Source organism: Castor canadensis, chromosome 18 (assembly GCF_047511655.1).
Source record: "Castor canadensis chromosome 18, mCasCan1.hap1v2, whole genome shotgun sequence".
Classification (NCBI taxonomy): Eukaryota; Metazoa; Chordata; class Mammalia; order Rodentia; family Castoridae; genus Castor; species Castor canadensis.
In genome coordinates, this window is record NC_133403.1 from 7861047 (window position 1) to 7881781 (window position 20735).

Genomic DNA, 20735 nt, shown 5'->3' on the forward strand with positions numbered 1-20735 from the left:
TATACTGTGAGAATCTGATTCAGATTATATAAAGACATGTCAAATACCAGTATGTTATCGAAAGGATATTAAGGAGGAACTGAAAGAAAATATCTGATATTATCCTACTAATGCTTATGTTTATCCAGCAATTGAAAAGACTGAAGGAACCATAGGCTCAGTGGCTTGGTTTATGCAGCTACTTGGCCTCATTCCCCACTAGTACCTGCAAGGACTGTTGAACAATTTCAAGACTGCATTGTGCACATCACTGTGTCCTGGTCATCCGTGGTGAGTGCATGGGTTTTACCTCATGTCTTCTCTGTGCAATGAGAAGCAGCCTCCAGATTTGCCAGGAGACACTTTGAGAACCTGGCAGGACCTCCACTAAATTAGCTTCTTCAGAGTAGCTAACAAACAGAAAAATATCAGTCTGTGATTTTGTATGATGTTTGGGTTAATTTCAACCCATAATCATATTACATTTTTGTATAAATTACAATAATTATTTAAATTACAAAATAGAAAGGTAGAATTTTTGAAAGATACATGAAAGCAATGAATTATATTACATGTTAATGAAGTACCTATATAATACTTCTTTTCATTGTATGACTTTAACATAACAATGTGTAATATATTTTTCCTAGAGATAAAGAAGAAAAGTCCAACCAAATTTCCCCAAACTGTTTAATGCTCAGCTGCTCAGTACAGTGCTAAATTCATTAATATCTGCTTATCTCTTGGTCTGACTTTGTCCTCTACTCATTTGTGTGTGTCCTGCAGCCAGTTTCTAAATAGCTTGTAGGAGTGTATAGAAGACAATCCTTCATACGATGTTTTCTACTAGTGAAAATATTCATAGGATCTTCTGATAATATGCTTTAAAAATTTGTTTGTATAAATTACTCCCATATTTTTACTAAAGTTTTAAATTACATCATTCTTCCTGATGTAATTTAAGTCAGGCTGGTATGCTAGCCTGACTGCATTTTATACACAAACCCTAAAAGTATAATGTTTTCCAAACATGAATGTTATTAAGACTCCTTCAGACAACTTGTGAATAAGATTCTTGGGCACAAACACAAGTTTCTCATTCAGTAAGTTAGATGGGGAAGTTCCTCTCTAGCCAGTTATGAGATGAAGCTTCCAATCAAAGAGAAATTATGTACTAATTTGATGTTCAGGTTCACATTAAAGAATTAGCATGTATGTTAATAAGTTTTGAGTAAGAAGATGCTAAAAGGTAGAGGAAGGGATCTCTGAGTCTCAGCATTTGTTTGCATATTTGGAGGGAGGTGCTCTGCCCCATTATCACAGAGAGGGGAGAGGAAGCACACAATTGGAGTAGCTACACTGAGAGATGGATATACCCACCAGAGACAGGGTGAGCTACATGGCCACAAATTCTGGACTGTACACTGCCCTGGAGCCTCATTTCCCTTTCATGGAGTTGAGCATCTCATACCCTCACCTTCTCTTCTGCATGTAAGGGCTGAGGCATTCTGGGCTTATCGACAGGTTTTTGTTGCACTTCCCCATGGATTTAGATCATAGTGTAAATGTAACTTCCCATATCCAGTGCACAGTAATAATCAGCATCATCCTCCTTCTTAGCCCCAGTGATGGTGAGGGAGGCTTTATTCCCTGTGATGGCACCAGAGAAGCGATCAGGGACCCCAGAAGGACGGTTGTTTCTGTTATAGATAAGCGTGTAGGGAGCTTGGCCTGGAATCTGCTGATACCAGGTAGGGTAGTAACCAGTAGACACTGATCCAGAATTAAGGCCACAGGTGAGTGTTATTGTCCCTCCTGGAGAAACCGACAATGATGGCTCCTGGGTCACCACAGTCTGAGAATTCACCCCTAAAACAAACAAGAGACACAGTTATTGATATGCAGAGATGCATCACCCTGACATCTTGCTTTTATGGGATCTCCTCTAGAGTGTGAGTCCCACTGACTTGAGCCATAAGTGAGGAGAGCAAGAGGAAACATTATTCTGGCCATGGTGGAAAACTTAACAAGTACCAGGTGTTCTCAAACACTTCAGCTTGAGTTTGATGTTCTCAAGGCCTTTTCAGGGCTCCTCAAACTCATTGAAGTTTCTTCATGCAAATCAGCTTCCTCTCTCTTTCTGCACTGGTGTACAACCTGATGTCTCAGGGGAGAGATCTTGAAGACTCAGAGGGTAGAACATTGCAGACCACTTTCTGCAAGGGGACATAGACACTAAGATGGGGGTTGATGCCTTTCTCCAGTCAGCTGCTTCATATCTCTATTGACGTCAGGGCCAATCCATTCTCTGTAAGGCCTACAGGACTGACTGCTACAAAAGGTATGCTACCCATATTATATCCTGTTCGTCTACTTTATGATAAACTTAATTCCCTGTGGTGAACTTTTCTTTCCTCCAAGAGAAATGAAGGCAGATCTTCTTTGGACATGACTAACAGGATCCCCTTACTCAACAGAGATGCCATTTGGACCATACAGAGCAAGGCTATGGGATTTTCACACTATCTGTTCATCACTCACTCTTGGAAGGTGTCTTCATGAGCTCCAGTATGGGCGCAATGCTTGATACAGACAAATACAACAGCATTACAAGGCTTCCGGTTCTGACTGCCTCTGCTCTCAGATGTGGATTGTATGGAAGGGATTAAGGGGAACTGCAGTTGTCAGGAGAATGTTAATAGGAAAAACATGAAATTATGAGGTTCCTCCTAACATCCACTACAATAGCAAGAAAATATGTGTTTTATGATCAGAGGTAAAGAACAGTATTTTTGAACAAATTAATGTCAATATCCTGGAACATTTCCAAACACTCTGTAATTTATCATTTTCCTAAGAAGCATATCATGAAGGGTGGTCAGAGTGATATGTGTTTGAAGGGATTATCTCATAAAACAAATATTTACTGAAAATATATTACAGGCAATTATTAAAAGTATCTGCTACAGTACATATGCATGAATTATTTGTGTCTGTATATGTTTTTTCCTGTGTACATGATGTCTGTGCATGTGTAAGTGAGTGAAAGGACTGAAAATCTGTGTATGGGTGAATATCTTAGAGTACCATGATCCACTTGACCCAGGTAATAGGTTTCTCTGGGTTGTGTTTTTTATCCTTCAATGCCTGTGCTGCTGGATGCTGCCCACTCTGAGATGCATTAGTGATGAATATCATTCCAGTTAGTTTTGGGACTCCATCATTCTCTCCAACCTGCTTCAAGTCCCATGCTGAGACTCTGTTCTTGATTGTGAAATGTGACATTTGCCTCAGCATCTTCATACCAGCTGATACTTCAGAGTCCTTGTTCACCATCCTCAAAATATCCTAAGAATAGTCCCTTTTCTGTCCAAATCTCTCTAAGGGTCAAGGCACTCTTTTTCAATATAGTATAGATTCTAATTTCTAACATACTGTTATATTGTGCTATAATTTGTGTGTTCTCCAAAGGTCCATAAGTAAAGGCTTTTTCCCAAGGAACTTGATATTGGAAGACACTGTGGTCAATTCACTTGTAGAACCTAGTGAGAAGTCCTTAGTCTCCTGGAGATGTGTCCACAAAGAGGACTGCTACACTCTAGTCTTCTCTATCTCTCTCTTTCTCTACCTCTCTCCTGGTTTTGTGTTATTGTGCCACAAAGTCAACTAATAATCCTATTGAAGTAATTTTGCATTTTTGAACCTAAATTACTATATTTAGTGACAAATTAGTTTTTTTGCTCATTTATTTTCCTTTTTCAATTTGAAAATGTAATTATTATTGCTTTGCTGAGAGTACATGGTGATATTTAGAAAAGTTCTTACAATATATCACAGTTGAATTCATTTCCTCCGTTACTCTCCTTTACCCCTCCTCCACCCATTCCTGGAACAGTTTTGACCTCAGGGTCTCTCACTTGTTAGTCAAGGTCTACACCATTTGAGCAATTGGCAAGCTCTTTCATGTTGATTTTGATTTTGAGATAGGGTCTCTTTAACCTTGCCCAGATCACTGTTAAAAGATGATCCTTCTGCCTCCATATCTCTAGTTGCTGGGATTGCAGGTATGTGTCACTATGCCCAGCTACAACCTTGCTTCAGGAACCCAGGTCCTTTAACCCTAGTCCAGTTTGTCATCATAGCACACTACATCAAAAAGATTCATTGTCATATTAAAATGAATTTTTTCAGTGCATTGGAAACACCTACTATTTTTATAGTTTTTTATTAGGATATAGTCATTGTACAGGGGAGGATTCATAGTGGGAATTACAATTACACTTACATTGTACATGAGTTGCATTTCCTCTGTCTCCCCCTCAATCCCCTCCCTGCCCCACATAAAGCAATTGCAAGAGGTTTCTTAGTTCTAATTCACGTAGGTATATGAAGTCCATCAACGTCATACCATTACCTTAATATCCTTCAATCACCCTTTCCCCTCCTGCTAGTATCTCCCACACTATACCCTCCACACAGTACCAATTTACAGGGGTATACACTGAGAAACCCCTGTGAACATCAACTTAAATATTAATAATGAAAAACACGACTGTTAAATTAAGCCTAAAAAAATTGGGCTTATTTCTGGGTTTTTTTTTCTTTTTTGGGGGGGTGGTAGTTGGCCTTCTGCTTCCTTAATTTTCTATCATTAGTCCCCAACCACACAGTATTCCTGATTAATTTTCTTCATGTAAATTGACTCGTTCTGTGTGGCTCTTCTCTGCCTGCCTATCAGTCCTGAACAATCACTAGATGAGGGAGAGAGAGTGGAATAGGAAGCGAGGGTGAAAGTCAGGTCAGTGAACATGTAACTGCTGGGGACACACGTGCAGGAAAATCTCACTTTAATGAAGACACTGCCTGTTGGAGTACATAAAGCCAGTTGAGTACTTTCCTGTGTCACCTGGCCCAGAGCTCTATCCTCTCAGGACCAGCCCAGCAGCGCCCTCTGCTGACCACAGATTCTGGGTTTTCAACCCCTCTCATATCCAGGGCTCAGAGAAAGGCCTTCTGATTATGGAAAATGAACTTTCTGGCATCATTTCCCTATACAGAAGAATGAGTCATCTTTTCCACTCTTGCTATTTAGTCCTGAAATACTGATGTTTTCAGGACTGTCATGACCTCCATACTTACAAACACACTGTTTATGATACTATACATCAGGTTTACCTGTCAATGGAGTTTGATTCTGACAATTGCCTATGGCCTTTGGGAATCATGTTTCAAAATTTAAACTTCAGCTAAAAATAAGGTGATTTTTACCTCACAATAATTCTGTGTAAAATGCTCTTACGCATTGACATATTGTTTGGATGCTGGTATTGGAAGAATCTCTTACTATCTTCTTCTTCACCTCACTGTGCCTGCCTTAATTTTTGACTCTTGCCTTCTTCATGAAAATAGGTTATTATGGAAATATTCTTTCCATCTTGGTCTGCTTTAATAAGTTCAAAATTCCATGGATATCAATCTTACAATACTTATTTTTGTTGACTCTGATATTTTAAAGTTATTTTAGATTAGTTTCATATTTTTCAACATTACATTTAATATTAAAATAAATAGAACCTCATTTATTTTCCTGCCACTCTAGACTAAGGAGTCCTCATGATGTGTACTTCATTTGGATGATGGCTTAATGAGTTTTGTTTTTTAGGAATTTCATGGATTTAATAGCCATTAGTTTTACAATATTTTTGTCCAAAAACACTAATGTTTAACAACATCATTCCAACTGAATGATAAGAGAAGGAAATTCACTGGAACTTTTGAGTAAACTGAGCGTGTGAGGAGTCTGAGAGTTTTGTCCTTATTGCAGAGGTTTCACCCTGAACGTTGGACTCGAGGATGCCCTCCAGGAAGCCAAAATCTGAGTTTTTGTTCACCACAGGCAGAGATAGAGCAATGATGCCTCAGAAAGAAGAATGGAGATTTTTATTTGAGTTCTCCTTAGAATGGGTGAAATCTATGGCTGTGCAGATGTAGCTTGTTGTGTGACAATGACATTCAGCTTCATTTTCAGTTTGGAACCTAGAGGAGGTAAAAGAAAACATCTTGACAAACTTAGATGCTTTGATGAGGACTGATTATTTACTGGCAAGTCAGTAATGTCTGAGGTAACAGACTTAGGTCTTCTTCCAGGAAGTCCTTTGTACCAGTCCCTATAATAACCTACAATGATTCTGCTGCTTCCTGTGTAGAAGAAACACACCTCAAAATTGTGTGCTTCCCAGGGACAGTTACACATGCACATACAATGAAATTTCTCCTTATTGAAGTCCTTAAGGTTCTGTCCTACACCCTGCATTTTTGAAATTCTCCAATGACTTGTTAGAGGATAGCCTGGGAGAAGTCAGTCACTGTGATTTCAGGAACCTGGAAAATCCCTATTATCATAAGTAAAGTCAGCTCCAGGAAAGTGATATTTATGGGAACTACTTTATCCACCATCGCAGAAGTTTCAACATTTTGTCAGCAAGATGGACCCTCCCTTCATTGGCTCACAGCCCTCAAAAAGTGTTCTGGTTTCAGTCTAAACTCCCACCTCTAGGTAGGTAAGGCCCTCTTCTTGATATCATAATTGAAGGTGTGGGAACACTACAGGTGAGCCAGAACTGCCTCAGACCAGGAAGAAAGCTGATTTCTTTGGTCTTCCCAGAATAAGAGCCAGCTCTATAGGTCCTCTTTAAAAAAGTGTACCACTATGTGGATCATCACGCAAGATTTGTTTTGTTGTTACTTTTTGTTTGATTTCGGTTATTTTCATGTTTTTCTAGGATATAAGACACATGGAATGGAAACAGGATGACAGACATTGTGGCCCAGATTATATTTTTATTCATAGATAGCTATAAGTTAATCAATTAAAATTTAGGAAAGGTCTGGAGTCCACAGACCAGAACAAACTGGGATTTTTTCCCACTTCTCCATTTCCTGTGTCAAAGTGCAACACACTATTGTAGACAATCAAGCAGTAATAGTCAGCCTTGTTCTCAGTTTGCACACCAGAGATGTGCAAAAGTGCTGAGTTGGCTGAGGTGTCTTTAATTCCAGAAGAACTGCTGGGACTCCTGTGCTCTGGAACATATCTGAGTCTAAGTAGAATCTCAGGAGAAACCTGGGAGAGCTTTCAGGCTTTTGCTGGTACCACTGCACTCCAAAACTCTGATATCTCTACTCAGAGTGCAAGTGACTTTTGTAGGTGCTCCAGGAGACTTAGACAGGGAGGGCAGTTGTATTAGCACTGTGTAGGACATGGAAACTGCAGAAACAAACAGTAATGGGTGTAACAGTGGACCCACATTTAGGATAATGAGGGTCTGAGGCAGAGGGACTGATGCAGGCTGGAAAACTGTCCAGAGTCTCTGTTATCTGTCCCTACCTGTTTAGTGAGACAGAAGCAGGGGAATGAAAAGCCATGGCAGACACAGCCTCTGATCCACAGAGTGGATTTGGGCTTTCCCAGCTTGTATTTTCCTCTATACTGCCTCCAGGGAAAAGAAGGGGCTGTCCATGCAAATTGACCTCTCCCTTTCTTGATCCCTCAGATTACACCAGATCTCTGATGCAAGAGCCTTAGAGGGATCAGAGGACATAGGAGACTGTTTTTTAGCCGAGCTGTTTAGTGCAGCTAAACTGTTTGGAATATGCACAGCTGCCTCCCCAGCAGGCTCTGTAGCACCCATAGAATCTCTTTGAGCACTTGAGACAGCTCAGTCCTTACCAGAATTGAGGGCAGTGTGGATCACATCCGCAAAACACCATGAAGTGCCAGAGACAGTTCCCCAGCATCCCCTGATGCTGTACCCTTTGGGTACTGGTGCTGAATTTAAGAATTATATATCTTGACTGGGTAACCTGCTGTTCCTGGAATTCCTAAGTGAAGAGGAATATGTAGGTGCAATTTCCTAACCATCAGTATGCTTTCTGTCATTTTAGAGTCATGTAATACAGGGAATAAGGTTGTCACACAGCAGATAATACTATGAATGTTAGAAGCTCTATAAAATAAAATATATGTGAAGAGTGGAGACTGCCAATATGCAAACACCGAGGCCTGTCAGAGGAGCTGCTAATTAAGTTGGATATGAAAAACAAGTTAGGTGCAGTTAAGAAGGAAGAAGAATGAAAATATTGTGTGCCAATGCTCCAAAAGCAAGAATGCTGGGGTGTTTATACAGACCAGCTAAATCATGGATAGCCGTGTCAAACTGGGAACCTGATGAGGACAGAAAAACAAAGGGATTCTTAAAAAATTAATTTTTCCAAAAAGATGAGAAGGGTTAATAGGATGAAGATATACCTTGGAGTTTTATTTAAAGGTATAATCTATACCATGTTTAAACAGAAAGGCCTCTTGGCCTCCTGGTCCAAATCAGGCAGGAACCATCTGTAGCCCAAAATTCTCAGAGAGCTCTTGTTCCCTGCCCTGGATGTGAAAATCCGGTGATAATACCTGAAGATAATTGCATGCCTTACATGAGGATGTGGTTCCCAGTACACAGCTGCTGCTACCAGGACAAAAACCTACTCTCAGAATTGCTGCTGATTCCAGTGCAGGAGATTGTGGCTATATAAGCCACAGAATAAAACAATAGAGATGGCTTACTCAGGATCACAAGCACCTGGAGAAAAACATCATGCTTCAGGTGGTTCAATTCATTTCCAGAGTACCCCTATCCTTAATTATGCTTTCTGAACGTGAACTTCTATCCATCTGTGCAGTAAATGATAAAGGTTAAATAGAGAGGAACCCACACTATGTTGTAGAATCTTATATAGCTCTGCATCCTGAGAGCCCTCAGATGGGTCTGGGTTCCCAATTACCTCTTATCCCTCCAGCCTCAGGTGTTGAGGGAGGTAGACATGTGGCCTGGGGGAATGTTGTGATTTCTAAGAACTTGTAAAAAATTATTCTCTAGGCCAGCATTTGTAGGAAAAAGAGAACTCCAGATCAAGATCATCTTGACTCCAATAGTAGGCAATCAAAAATCCCTGAGAAACAGCACCAAAGATACAGAAACACATCCATGAATTGTTTTCTCCCTTCTTGCATTCTGAATAGGATGGAAGATTACAGCTTAATTTCACGCCTCTACACACACCAGTTCTTCACTGAACTCACATTCTTCACTGAGTTGTGCAAAGCTTATGTGAGTACAGAGTGTGATCCTTTCTCCATTTCTTATTCTGGGAAAGAGATTGGGGAGAGAAGATGGTGACCTAGACATTCTTGGAATCTATATTGATTGAGGCTAGGACAGTGAAAAGTGGGCAAAGGATATTGTCCATGGATTTCATGTGATCCCTCTTTCCAAGGCATACAGGGACAGCCCCAATTTCTGCTGAAGACCCAGTTCTTAATTTGTCATGTCTTTGTTTACTCTCTAGGTCCTTTGGGTCTGCACCCTAAGTGTCACAGTACGTAGTAACCGTGTCATGCTCTCCCCTTTTTATCACATCTGGCCCTAACTCTATCTTTTGAGCTCCTCCATAGAACAAACATTGTGCAGTTTAGTTTGCTTTTTCACATAATTCTGGGTCTCAACCTCCCTACAGATGTTGCTGCAGGAAGCCCCAATTATTGAGACTGATTCACTCTACAGATCAGCTCTGCATGGGACATTGAATACTCAACCTCTCATTTGCTTCTCTTCCAGAGCCTGGACCAATTTGGAACAATTCTTTTTATAGGCCTGAATCAAAATTTCCTTAAGTATCAAGTTTCGTTTTCATAATCAATTCCTAGGCAGCATATTCTGAGATACTGTCCACAATGTATATGATGGAAGTTTATTAAATATCCCCAAATGAACAGTGTACCTATTAAATAATCATCTCCTTTGTCACATTCCTTAGGTTATGTCTACTGTTTTTTGGGGGTTTATAAACTAGATATGACAGGGGAATTCTGGGCTTCAGGAGCCTGTCATTATGTGAGAGAGCATCAGACAGCATCTCCCCTGGAGAATTTGCAAAATGCAGTCAAACAGGTTAGAGCATTGTGCTACACTATCTTTCCTCTATCCGTCAAGCAACTATGCTGTATTTCAACAGAAGGCCAACCTATAAATATTCAAAGTTCGAAAAATCTTGGCATTGCATTAGTGAAAGCAAAAAGGTTGTGAATCAAGAGCCACCTGTTTTGTTTTATTTTGTTTTCTGTATTGGAGTTGCAATTCAGGACCTTAACATTTGCTAGGCAAGTACTCTACCACTTGAACCATGCCTTAAGACTTTTGTTTTGCTTTAGTTGTTTTTCAGATTTGGACTGGTGCTCTGCCCAAAACTGGCCTCAGTATCAATATTTGTATCTATCCCTCTGATGTAGCTGAGAACATAGAAGGGCCCCACCAAAACTGACTTGTTTGTTCAGATGGGATCTAACTAATATTTTTCCTGGGTAGGCCTTGAACTGTGATCCTTCCAGTCCTGGCTTTCTGATCTCCACCTCTCAATTAACCTGGAATGCAGGCATGAGCCACTTTTCCCATCCCAACATCTGCCTGCATAGTGCAACTCAATGCTTTACACACTTTTTTGAGGTGCAAGAAATTATATTGGTTTCCTATAGAATTAGTAGAAAAATAACAAAACTCAAAAGAGACTCTATTTATCACTGTATTGATGGGAGAAAGAAAACATAATTTTAGGATTCATCTGTTATAACACAATAGTATGAAGGCAGATGTGCCCAGGGTTCATGAAGACCCTGTATGACTCTGTAGAACCCTTCAGTCCAGCACAAATGGTTCTCATAGAGAGTCTTCAGTGTGAAGTAATCCAGATGTGAGAGATGGAGCCTGTATGATGCCATTTATATATCTTAGGCAATGAAAAGCATAAACTAAGAGTGAGCAGCACGTGCTATACTCACAATATTGTGAGAAAAGGAAAGGTTTTTGTCTCACTTCCCCATGAGTCTGGAGCACTGTGGGAGTACCAAGGCTGTAATCATAGGACTGACAGTAATAATCAGCCTCATCCTCAGACTGGAGCCCAGCAATGGTCAGGGTGCCTGAGTTGCCAGACTTGGAGCCCGAGAAGTGATCAGGGACCCCAGAGGGTCTCTTGCTATCCTCATAGATGATGAGTTTAGGAGATGATCCTGGGAGCTGTTGGTACCAGTGTACATAAGTACTACCAATGTTGCTACTTCCAGTGCATGAGATGGAGACGCTCTGTCCAAGGTTTCCAGACACTGAGGGTGTTTGGGTCAGCACAGACTGTGCCCAAGATGCTAGAAGTTAGAAAGACAAAGAGATGCCATTGTGGAATCTAAATGGGGGATTAGAGTACAACCTCATAGTTTTCCCAGGACCTTGCTGTCTCCTCTATCTGCTTACCTGTGCAGTAAGTAAGGAGAGCAAAGAGGACATAGGACCAGGCCATGGTACAAGCCTTACACCAGTCCAACCTTCTGCTATGCAGTGTTTTCCGCATTTCTGTCCCTTGCCCTCTTTATACTATGACAGGGGAAGGGTTCATTCATGCAAATAAGGTTCCTCCAGTTTTCTGATCACTCCTTGGACCCTAATTCAGGCTGCTTTGCCTGAGGATGTCACGTGGGCAAGAGTGGTGCTGGGTAGTCAGAGGTATTGAGGTAAGTCAAAGCCATGAGCCCTGAGCAGAGCATACCAGGCAGGGTCAGGTGGCTCCTTCTAGCTCTCAACACCCCCAGAATCTATAAAAATGGGCCTCAAGTGCCCCAAGTGTTCAGACCCATTCCCAACACCATGTCATATGTCAACCAGCTCCTCAGAGATAACCTTGTTTATCCAATGCCCTGGTCATAACCCCTACCTCAATGCTATGACATGTGGGATGGCGTTGTGGACTCCCAATTGCCTCAAACCAGCACACATACTCAGATCATATTCTTAGAGAGGAATCATTCCATAGTCAACTTCCTGCTCATTGACAGGACTAAAATGTTGTCAGTCATATGAATTCCTCTCAGATTACTATCAAGAAGATGATGAAGCTTTCTGGGTTAATAACACAGGGGATATCAGCCAGTTCTCTTCCAACACAAAAATTTTGTTTTCAATATCTTTTCACCTGGACAGTAAATATTGCATTACAAAATTGATCTTTAACCACACTTCATGATCATATTATTTTTCTTATAATATGTCTATGAAAATATATTTTATACTTAATATTACATAGTAGATAGGATTCACTTATATATTTATAAAAGTGTATAATTATAGATTATCCACTGAAAGGCACCCGAGTAATTCTTATGTCACATGTATGAATGAAGTACTATGAATTTGCTTTACTTCAGAGATTTTTATGAACCTTAGAGTGTTTTCCAACTTATAGCACATATTTCCTTTAGTTTACCTTAGTTTCACTAGAGATCCCTTCTATTATGAAACCAAATGTTGAAGATGAGTATTTTGACTATTAGCTTACTGAAGCTGGAAAACAGATGAGAGACTCAGCTGGGTGTAGTATTTGGAAAAAAGGTGTGGCTGTATGCCAGAGATATTACACATTATTTGATAGTGAGTGGTATCACAGGTTGGAAGCTGAAAACGATATGATAAGATTGTACATCGTGGCAAGTCCATTCAGGACTGCCAATAGGTGGACTTAAGCCTGATAAGACTGAATCACCACTGGCGATGAGTCAGGTTCTCTCTTTCACAAACTCCCAGCATGATGAGGAATTGACTGAGACTGCAGCTCTGTGAGTAATACCCCAGTGGTGGAGAATCACTCATCAGAGAACCAGAGGTGGAGTGAGTAGTTTTGTTGTGATGGGAGAGAAAGGAAGTACCTTTTGTAGGGTGTAGCCAGAGAAAGAAAGTGTTTTTGTGCTGATTCTTTTGGTTTTGTATTCACCTAAGGAAAGAAGAATTGATAAGTGACATCGGAAGATGTTGGGAGCTGAGCCACTGGTTTGCATTCTGAGATTTGTCATTCTTCCCCCCAAATGGTAATAGGGGAGTTCAGGAGTATTTTTCTACATTATTCTTCCCCTGAGCGTATTGATTTTCAACAAATTTGTCCTAGGTGAGTGCCAGTGTTCCTAGACCTGAGGCTGATGTTAAAGATGGCATTTTGGATAAAGGATATGTTAAACAACTATTACAGTTTCTCCAGTTTTCATTAGATGGGAAACATTACATTGGCTTCCTTGAAAAAGGTTTTAGAGTGTTGTCAACATTTTAATCATAGCTGGGAGCTCTAGGCCTCAACCCATCACCATTGCCAATGAACTCTTCCCCCAGGATGTTAGCTCACTGAGACCCCATGTAGTTCCAAAAGCCAGCCATGAACTCCCTTTCTCTTTCTCAGCATTCAGTGCAGACTTCCCTCAAAAGTCTGCTGAGTCTGATCTTTTCAGGTAACCTAGCTTGTCACCCTGCCTTCATCTCCCCGTCGCTTTGCTCATCTTCAGTGTAGCATCTGAACCTTCCTCTATAAACATAAAATGGATTCTCTCTTTCTTAAAAAACCTCCAAAGATTCCTCTGCCCACACTCATTCTGTCCTCAAAAATCATTTTCTCAATATCAGGGCATTCTCATCTTGGCTTCTAAGAAAGTTTGATCACAATGAGAAAACTCATCCACGTGATGCTGCTGAGGAGTGTATTTGTGTTCCAATCTGGGGGGATGAAGCAGGACACTTTCCCTGGAGTGGGCCCCAAATCCTGACTTTTGATAAATGAAATCACTTTATCAGTTGTCTCATCCAAGATATGGATGCTGCAGAAGAAAACCAAATCACTGAAAAGCAGGTTTTGTCTGATTTCCTTAGTGGCATTTAACACTTTGTGGGCAAAGATGCTTTCCCAGGTAATGGTGTATTAATCAGCCTATAGCCAGAAGATAGTGAGGGAGGCTGTGTTCACTGACCTGGAATATGAAAAATATAGTCATTATGCTTCAGGGTCTAGTTCTAGTACAATACAGAGGAAGTTGGGCATTTCCAGAAGAGGCTGCTACCCAGGGATCATTCCTATTCCCAGCAATGCTGCTGTCATATCTTAGTTGGACTCAAATATTCTTCAGTGGACTGTGACATCCCTGTGTGAGCACAGAGTGAGAAGCTCTTTTGGTATTGTTGGAAAGACACTGGGACACAGGCAGTGACCTAGTTCCCCCCTCCCAGAAGAGAAGCTGGGACAGTGAACATGGGTGGAGGACACAGACATGGTCACTCATATTATCTTCCCCATGATTCTCAAGGATAGCTCCATGGCCATTTACCTTCCAGTTCCTACCAAATTATGTCTTTGTCCACTCTCTCAGTCCTGTGTCCTTTTCTGGAATGTTGCAACTTTCAGTCTCCTCTTTATGTTTCACCTCTATTTTGCCGGGTCCTCTGGCCTTTCCAAAGACCATGCATTATGCAATTCAAATTACCTCTTTGTATAATCCTGGTAACTTAGTCATACTCTTGATGACTTTATAGGAAGCACACATTGGACAGAATTGAACTGTTGGACAGGATATCTCTGCCTGGGGCATCACAAATGAAATTATTTCTTTCTTCTTTTCCATTACTGACCTGGGCCAGGAATGGGCTGTCCCTTTTAGAGTACTAAACTTTAATATCCTTAGGTTGCAAATTTTAATTTCACACAATTCTTCAGAAGCAGATCTTGAAATATTATCTGAAAATTTGTGATGAATATTCTTTTCATAATCCTCAAAATAATTTGGGCATCCATTAGGTAACCTTCTCTAAAATGGCCTCTCCCAGCACAGTGTTACCACCGCTGTCTGGAGGGATTAGTGAACTGGACATAACAGAACTCATTGCTTCACAAGCACAGTACCACATAGGAAAGCATGCGAAGACGTCTCCTCTGTAGGCTCTGGGGAGATGCCATGCAGCAGGTTAGAACACGCTTTGGGCTACACTACACTATTTTATTCTTCTGATTCCCAAAGAACTGAAATGCATTTCCATAGCACCCCAACTAAACAGTAATGGGGGAATGATGCTTTGTATATTTGTTAAATAAGCAGGTTTTACATTGTAGAGCCACATGTGAATGTACCTCATAAATTGATTTCTTTCAGGATCAGTGGCAAAATACTTGTAATACAAGTGCAATTATACTTATCTATATATCGATTGAGTAATAAATAGGATTTTAATAATCTATTATAGCAAAAAATCCCCTAAAACCAGATGCACCCAGGGTCCTGAATGCCATGGTGTTTCTTCTGTATGATCAAGTGCAATTCAGAAAAGCCCAAAAGGGTGCCAAAAGAAGTCTGCAGAGTCAAATCAGTCATAAAAGATGGTTTCTTCATTAATTTCCCATGGACCTGAAGCACTATATAAACTTTGAGACTGCATCATAGTCATTATTGACCTCATCACTGGAGCCCAGTGGTGATTAGACTGGCCAAACTGCCAGACATGGAGCCAAAGAAGCAATCATGGAAGCTGAGGGTCTGTAGCTATTGCTATAATGAGTTTGTGGGATGTTCCCAGGAACTGTTAGTATCGATGCACATAATTTCACAGATGTTGCTGCTGCTTCAAGCACAGGAGACTGTGACTCTCTCTCCAGGTTTCCCAGACTCTGAGGGTGGCTGATTCAGCAGAGATGGTGCCAAAGGTAATAGAAGTTGGAAATGCACAGATGTATTGATATTGGGAATACACAGGAGAAGAGAGCAGAGCCTCATGTTCTTTCCAGGCCCTACCCATACCCCACATCTAGGCACCTGTGCACTAATTAAGGAACATGATTAACAGCGGGGGACAAGTGGAGTTCAACCCTGAGTCCTGCCTTCTATGACCCAGAGGTGTGAGGAGCTCTCTTGCCCTCTTCATTCTCTGAGAGGATGTTTGTCCATTTGTAAAAATGAGGTTTCTTAAGCATTTTCTCACACTCTGGGCCCTGAACAGGAACCTCCTCTCAAATATATCACAGTGCTATAGCTATAGAAGGATGTGGTTGGGTGGGATAGGGAACAAGAGAGTTAAAGTTGTGATCCCTGTGCACAGGCATCAGGCAGGACCATGTGGCTCATTCCAGCTCTCCATTAATGGTCTCCATGAGGTTTTCAAGTACAGGCACTTGATCATGTCACATGGTGAGCACTGGCACTCAGAGCCAGTTCTTCTTTCTCATAGATATATAAATGGACCCTTCCTCAAAGTAGGCAGGGAGGTCTCACTGTCGCTTCTCTCTTACCTCAAGTATCTTCATCTCTATGCAGTCCTTAGACTGCTCAAGGGGAAATATTTCTGCAACCAACTTTAATGTTTATTGGCAGGAGCCATGTGTTCTCTATTGTGAAAATGTCTCTTAGATCAGGATGAAGGCGACAAACATGAAGGTTTTGCTGTTATTAAACATGAAGGATATCAGCCACTGTTTCTGAAAAACCAAAATTTATTTTCAAATGTCTTTCAAACCTTGAAAATTAAAAGTGTATTTTTAAATGGGTTTTGCCAAGTATTTTCCAGTATATCATTCTCCACATAATGTATCAGTACAAAAATATTTTATGAATCATTTGTCTTTATTTATAGGAGTTGTGTGCTCATTTTGGAAAAAAACCATACTTCCATTCTTCTCTAGCTTGTAAACTGAAATTCACCCAGAGGTTTCCCTGTGATATCTACTGAATTTGAAGAGTGAACTCCATTTAAGCTCAACTATTTCTTTCACTGCATCATGGAGTTTTTTCAAAACATATTTTATTTATGGATCTTCTATTTTTCAAGATCCTTTATGTTTATTAAACAACGTGCCATAGATGAATACATGTGTTATAAGATTATAGGAACAACAAGGAGGTATATATTATTTGAACAGTACTGAGCATGTTATACAGCATTGGGTAATGACAGATGCCCCAGGTAGGAAGCTGAGGAGAGTGCAATGTGGAGGATTCAGCAAAATCTGTTCAGAGTTCACAACAGATGTACTTGTGCCCCAAGGGGCTGAATCATGGACAGTCAGGCTAACTCTGACCATGCCCAGAACAAAAAAGTAGAGGAGACTGTGACAACAACTCTGTGAGCAGAACTCATGAATAGGAGAATCTCAGCAGTGAACAGGTGTGTCCTAGTTAACCGTCTGGTATAATGGAGAAGAGGCTCAATGTGGGGTGTGTGGCCACTTCAGGGAATAATATGCAGTGTCCTGAGGGGGTGGGGGATAGAGGGATGGGGCAGAGTGGGTGGTAATGGAGGGGGTGGGAGCATGGGGGAGAAATGACCCAAGCATTGTATGCACATATGAATAACAAAACAATAATAATAAAAAAATTAGTAGTTTCAAAGTTTCAGGTCTTATATTATGGTATTTGGTTTAATTTCAGTTTATTTTTGTACAAGTTGAGAGATATGGATCTAGTTTCTATTTTTCAATGTGACTATCCAGTTTTCCCAGCTATACTTCCTAAACAGGCTGTCTTTCATTCAATGTATGTTTGGCACTTTTGATAAGTTCAACATGAGTGCAGATTTGTAGACTTACTTGTGGATCCTCTAGTCTATTGAATTGGTCTATATCTCTGATTATCTACCAGTACCATTTTGATTTTATTATTGCTCTGTTGTCTCATTTGATTTCAGGTATTGTGCTACCTGCAGAATTGCCCATTTTCTTCATTCTTGCTTTGACTATTCAATGTATTTTTTTGTTTCCTTATGAATTTTAGGATTTCTTTTTTCTATTTCTGTGAAGAATAACTAAAAGTTTGCTAGGAATTGAATTAAATCTCGAGATCACTTTCAAGAATATAGATATTTTAACAATCTTTGATTTCATTGATTTGGTCCATCTATTACTTTAATTTTGTTAGTCTGATTAAAGGTTTATCTATCATTGTAAATTTTTTAAGTAGTCAACTTTTAGTTTCAATAATCTTTTACATTGTCTTTCAGGTACTATTTTATTGATTTGAGCTCCAAATTTATGATTTCTTTATATCGATAAGTAGTGGAAGTGTCTTCTTATCCCTTTCCTAAGTCTTAGAACTGTATCATTAGATTATGTATTACAGCTCTCTTTGATTATTTTAATGCAAATGTTCATAGCTATGTATTTGTCTCTTAGAACAACTTTGACAGTGAAACACGGACTTGAGTAATTTTGTGTGTATTTTCATATGGCTCTAGGAATTTTTTAATTTCCCTCCTGATTTCTTCAATGATCCATAGGTCATTTCAAAGCACATTGTTCAATCTCCACTTGTTTGTAGTTATTCTTTAGTATCCCTAGTATGAATGCATTGTTTTCTGAAGAGATAACCAAGCATCTGATTGCTGAAGTCTGTTTAAAAATTTTTGACTGCATTATCTATCAATTGATAGATTGATAGATAGTTGATGAGAGGTGGATATTAAAATGATCCACTAATATTTTATGTTGACATATATATCCCTCTAGGTCCAATACAGTTTATTTTCTTAAATTTTGTTTTATCATTTTTACAACTAGTTACATGTGTACACATTATTTGTGTCACTTCTTCTTCTGGTGAGAAATTCTTCCACCCTCTTGCTCTCTTTGTTGAAGAGAAATCATAAGAGATAAAAAGAAATCCGTTGCTTTGCTAGATTGAGATAAAGACATCTATACAGAGAGATTCCTTGTGTGGTTACTTGGTACATGTGTATTACAACCCACTATGGTTCATCTCTACGAGATCTCTTCACTACTTCCTAGTCCCCTTTCCGTAAGGGACTCTGCCAGATTAAGATTACTGTAACCACTTCTACACAGTGAGCACATCAACCACATTTAAGTTTTAGGTTTCCTTCCCTTTCCTTACTTGTCCCGTGCATGTTCTGCCCTTAATGTGTGATCCATGTCCAATAATATTGGTGCATTTGTTTTACGTCTGCTATCCACATATGAGGGAGAACTAGAGATTTTTCATCTTCTGAGCCTGGCTAACTTTGCTTAATATGATGTTCTCCTGTTCCATCCATTTACGAGAGAATGACAAAATTTCATTTTTTGTGGCTGAATATAATTCTGTTGTACATAAATACCACATGTTCATAATACATTCATCACTAGTAGGGCCTATTTGATTTTTCCACAGCTTGGCTATTGTGAATAGTGCTGCAAAAAACATGGGTGTGCAGGTGCCTTTGTAACAAACTGAGTCCTATATATATATATCTATAGATATATATATATCCCTAAGATATATATATATCTATAGATATATATCTATAGATATATATATCCCTAAGAGTCATATTGATAGATCATTTGGCAAATCTGTGTGTTTTTTTTAAGAACCCTCCCATGTTGTTTTCCACAGAGGCTATACTAGCTTACATTACCACCATCAGTGTACGAGGATTTCTTTAACCCTGCATCCTCGCCAACATTTGATAATGTTGGTATTCTTAATGGTAGCAAATCTAACAGGAGTGAGGTGGAATCTTTGTGTGGTTTTGATTTCCATTTCCTTTATGACCAGGCAGGGTTAATAATTTTCATGAATGTTTTTGAAATTTGGTCTTGTTCTTTTGATAAACTTCTGTTTTGTTCAGTTGCCCACTTCTTCATTAGTTCATTGATTTTGGGGGAATTTAGTTTTTTGATGTCCCTGTATATTCTGGTTATCAGTACCTTGTCTGATCTATAGCTACCAAAGATTTTCTCTCATTCTGTGGGCGTTCTCTTCAATTTAGAGACCATTTGTTTTGTTTTACAGAAACTTTTTGGTTTTATGTAGTCACATTTGTCAATCCTTTCTCTTATTTGCTGGGCTGCAGGAGTTCTACTGAGGAAGTCCTATTGCTTCCAGTGCAGTACAGTGTATTTTATAAAATTGGGAGCACCCACTGATTGCTTAAAAATTATCTTCAATCATCTTATAAAACTCATGAATTGTTTCCTTTGTTAATATTTATTAGTAATCTTCATCTCTTCTTACTAATTTTAAGTTGAAATCTCCTTTATCAGACATTTGTACAGACACACAAGAATGTCTTAAGATTCTATTCATTTGAAATATCATTTTCCATCCTTTCACTTTCAGGTGCCTTGACCATGACATGTGTTTCAAGCAACCAGTGAACAATTAGATCACTTATTATTCAACAAATCAGTCAGCAGAGCTGTGGTCTGAATGCTCTTATCCTATTCTACTCTAAGTCTTTCCAGTTTGTCTTCACCAGTATGCCCCTTCTCCAAAAGCTCTTTCTTATCTAACAACATGTTATCTGCTTCTCTGATCCTCCATCTTCAAAATGACTTTTGTAGAGAGAATTTATCCAACGGAGCAAGTAAACTCATCTCTCATATAAATTGTTTGATAGAATAATTGTTAAAAACTGTAGAGAAAGTTTTTTTAAAGTTTAGAATTTAAAAATAATATAAACTTGCATGTTTATAATATATGTACATATCTATATGCAAACATAAATATAGGCATACTTATTTACCATATGAAAGAGAGAGAGAAACATTCTCTAAGGGGTTTACTTGCTTCTTTTCAGGTGCTCTTTTAAAGTGTGAGAATCTGATTCAGATTATCTGAAAGCATCTCAAGTACCAGTATGCTATTGGAATGGAAATCAAGGAGGAGCTGAAACAAAATATTTTATATATCCTATTAATGGTTATTTTTACCTATCAACTGAAGGCACTAAAGGAACCATATGCTCAGGGGATCACTTTATGCAGCTACTTGGCCTGATTACACACTGCAGGTTCTGTACTCTACATCACGTGTAACTTTCAGGAGTGCATTGTGCACACTGCTGTGTCCTGGTCATCTATGGGAAGTCCAC

General features: G+C 39.5%; 1 protein-coding gene and 1 gene segment (V, D, J or C); both read right to left on the reverse strand.

Annotated features, from left to right (window-relative positions):
• Positions 1-2029, reverse strand: part of LOC109700167 (immunoglobulin lambda variable 8-61-like) — a 356654-nt gene extending 354625 nt beyond the window's left edge. The window contains 2 exon segments of the V gene segment in view: positions 1544-1848; positions 1947-2029. Of these exon segments, the coding sequence occupies positions 1544-1848; positions 1947-1992 (351 nt within the window).
• Positions 1-20735, reverse strand: part of LOC109684485 (immunoglobulin lambda-1 light chain-like) — a 524269-nt gene that overhangs the window by 326160 nt on the left and 177374 nt on the right. The window lies entirely within an intron of this gene.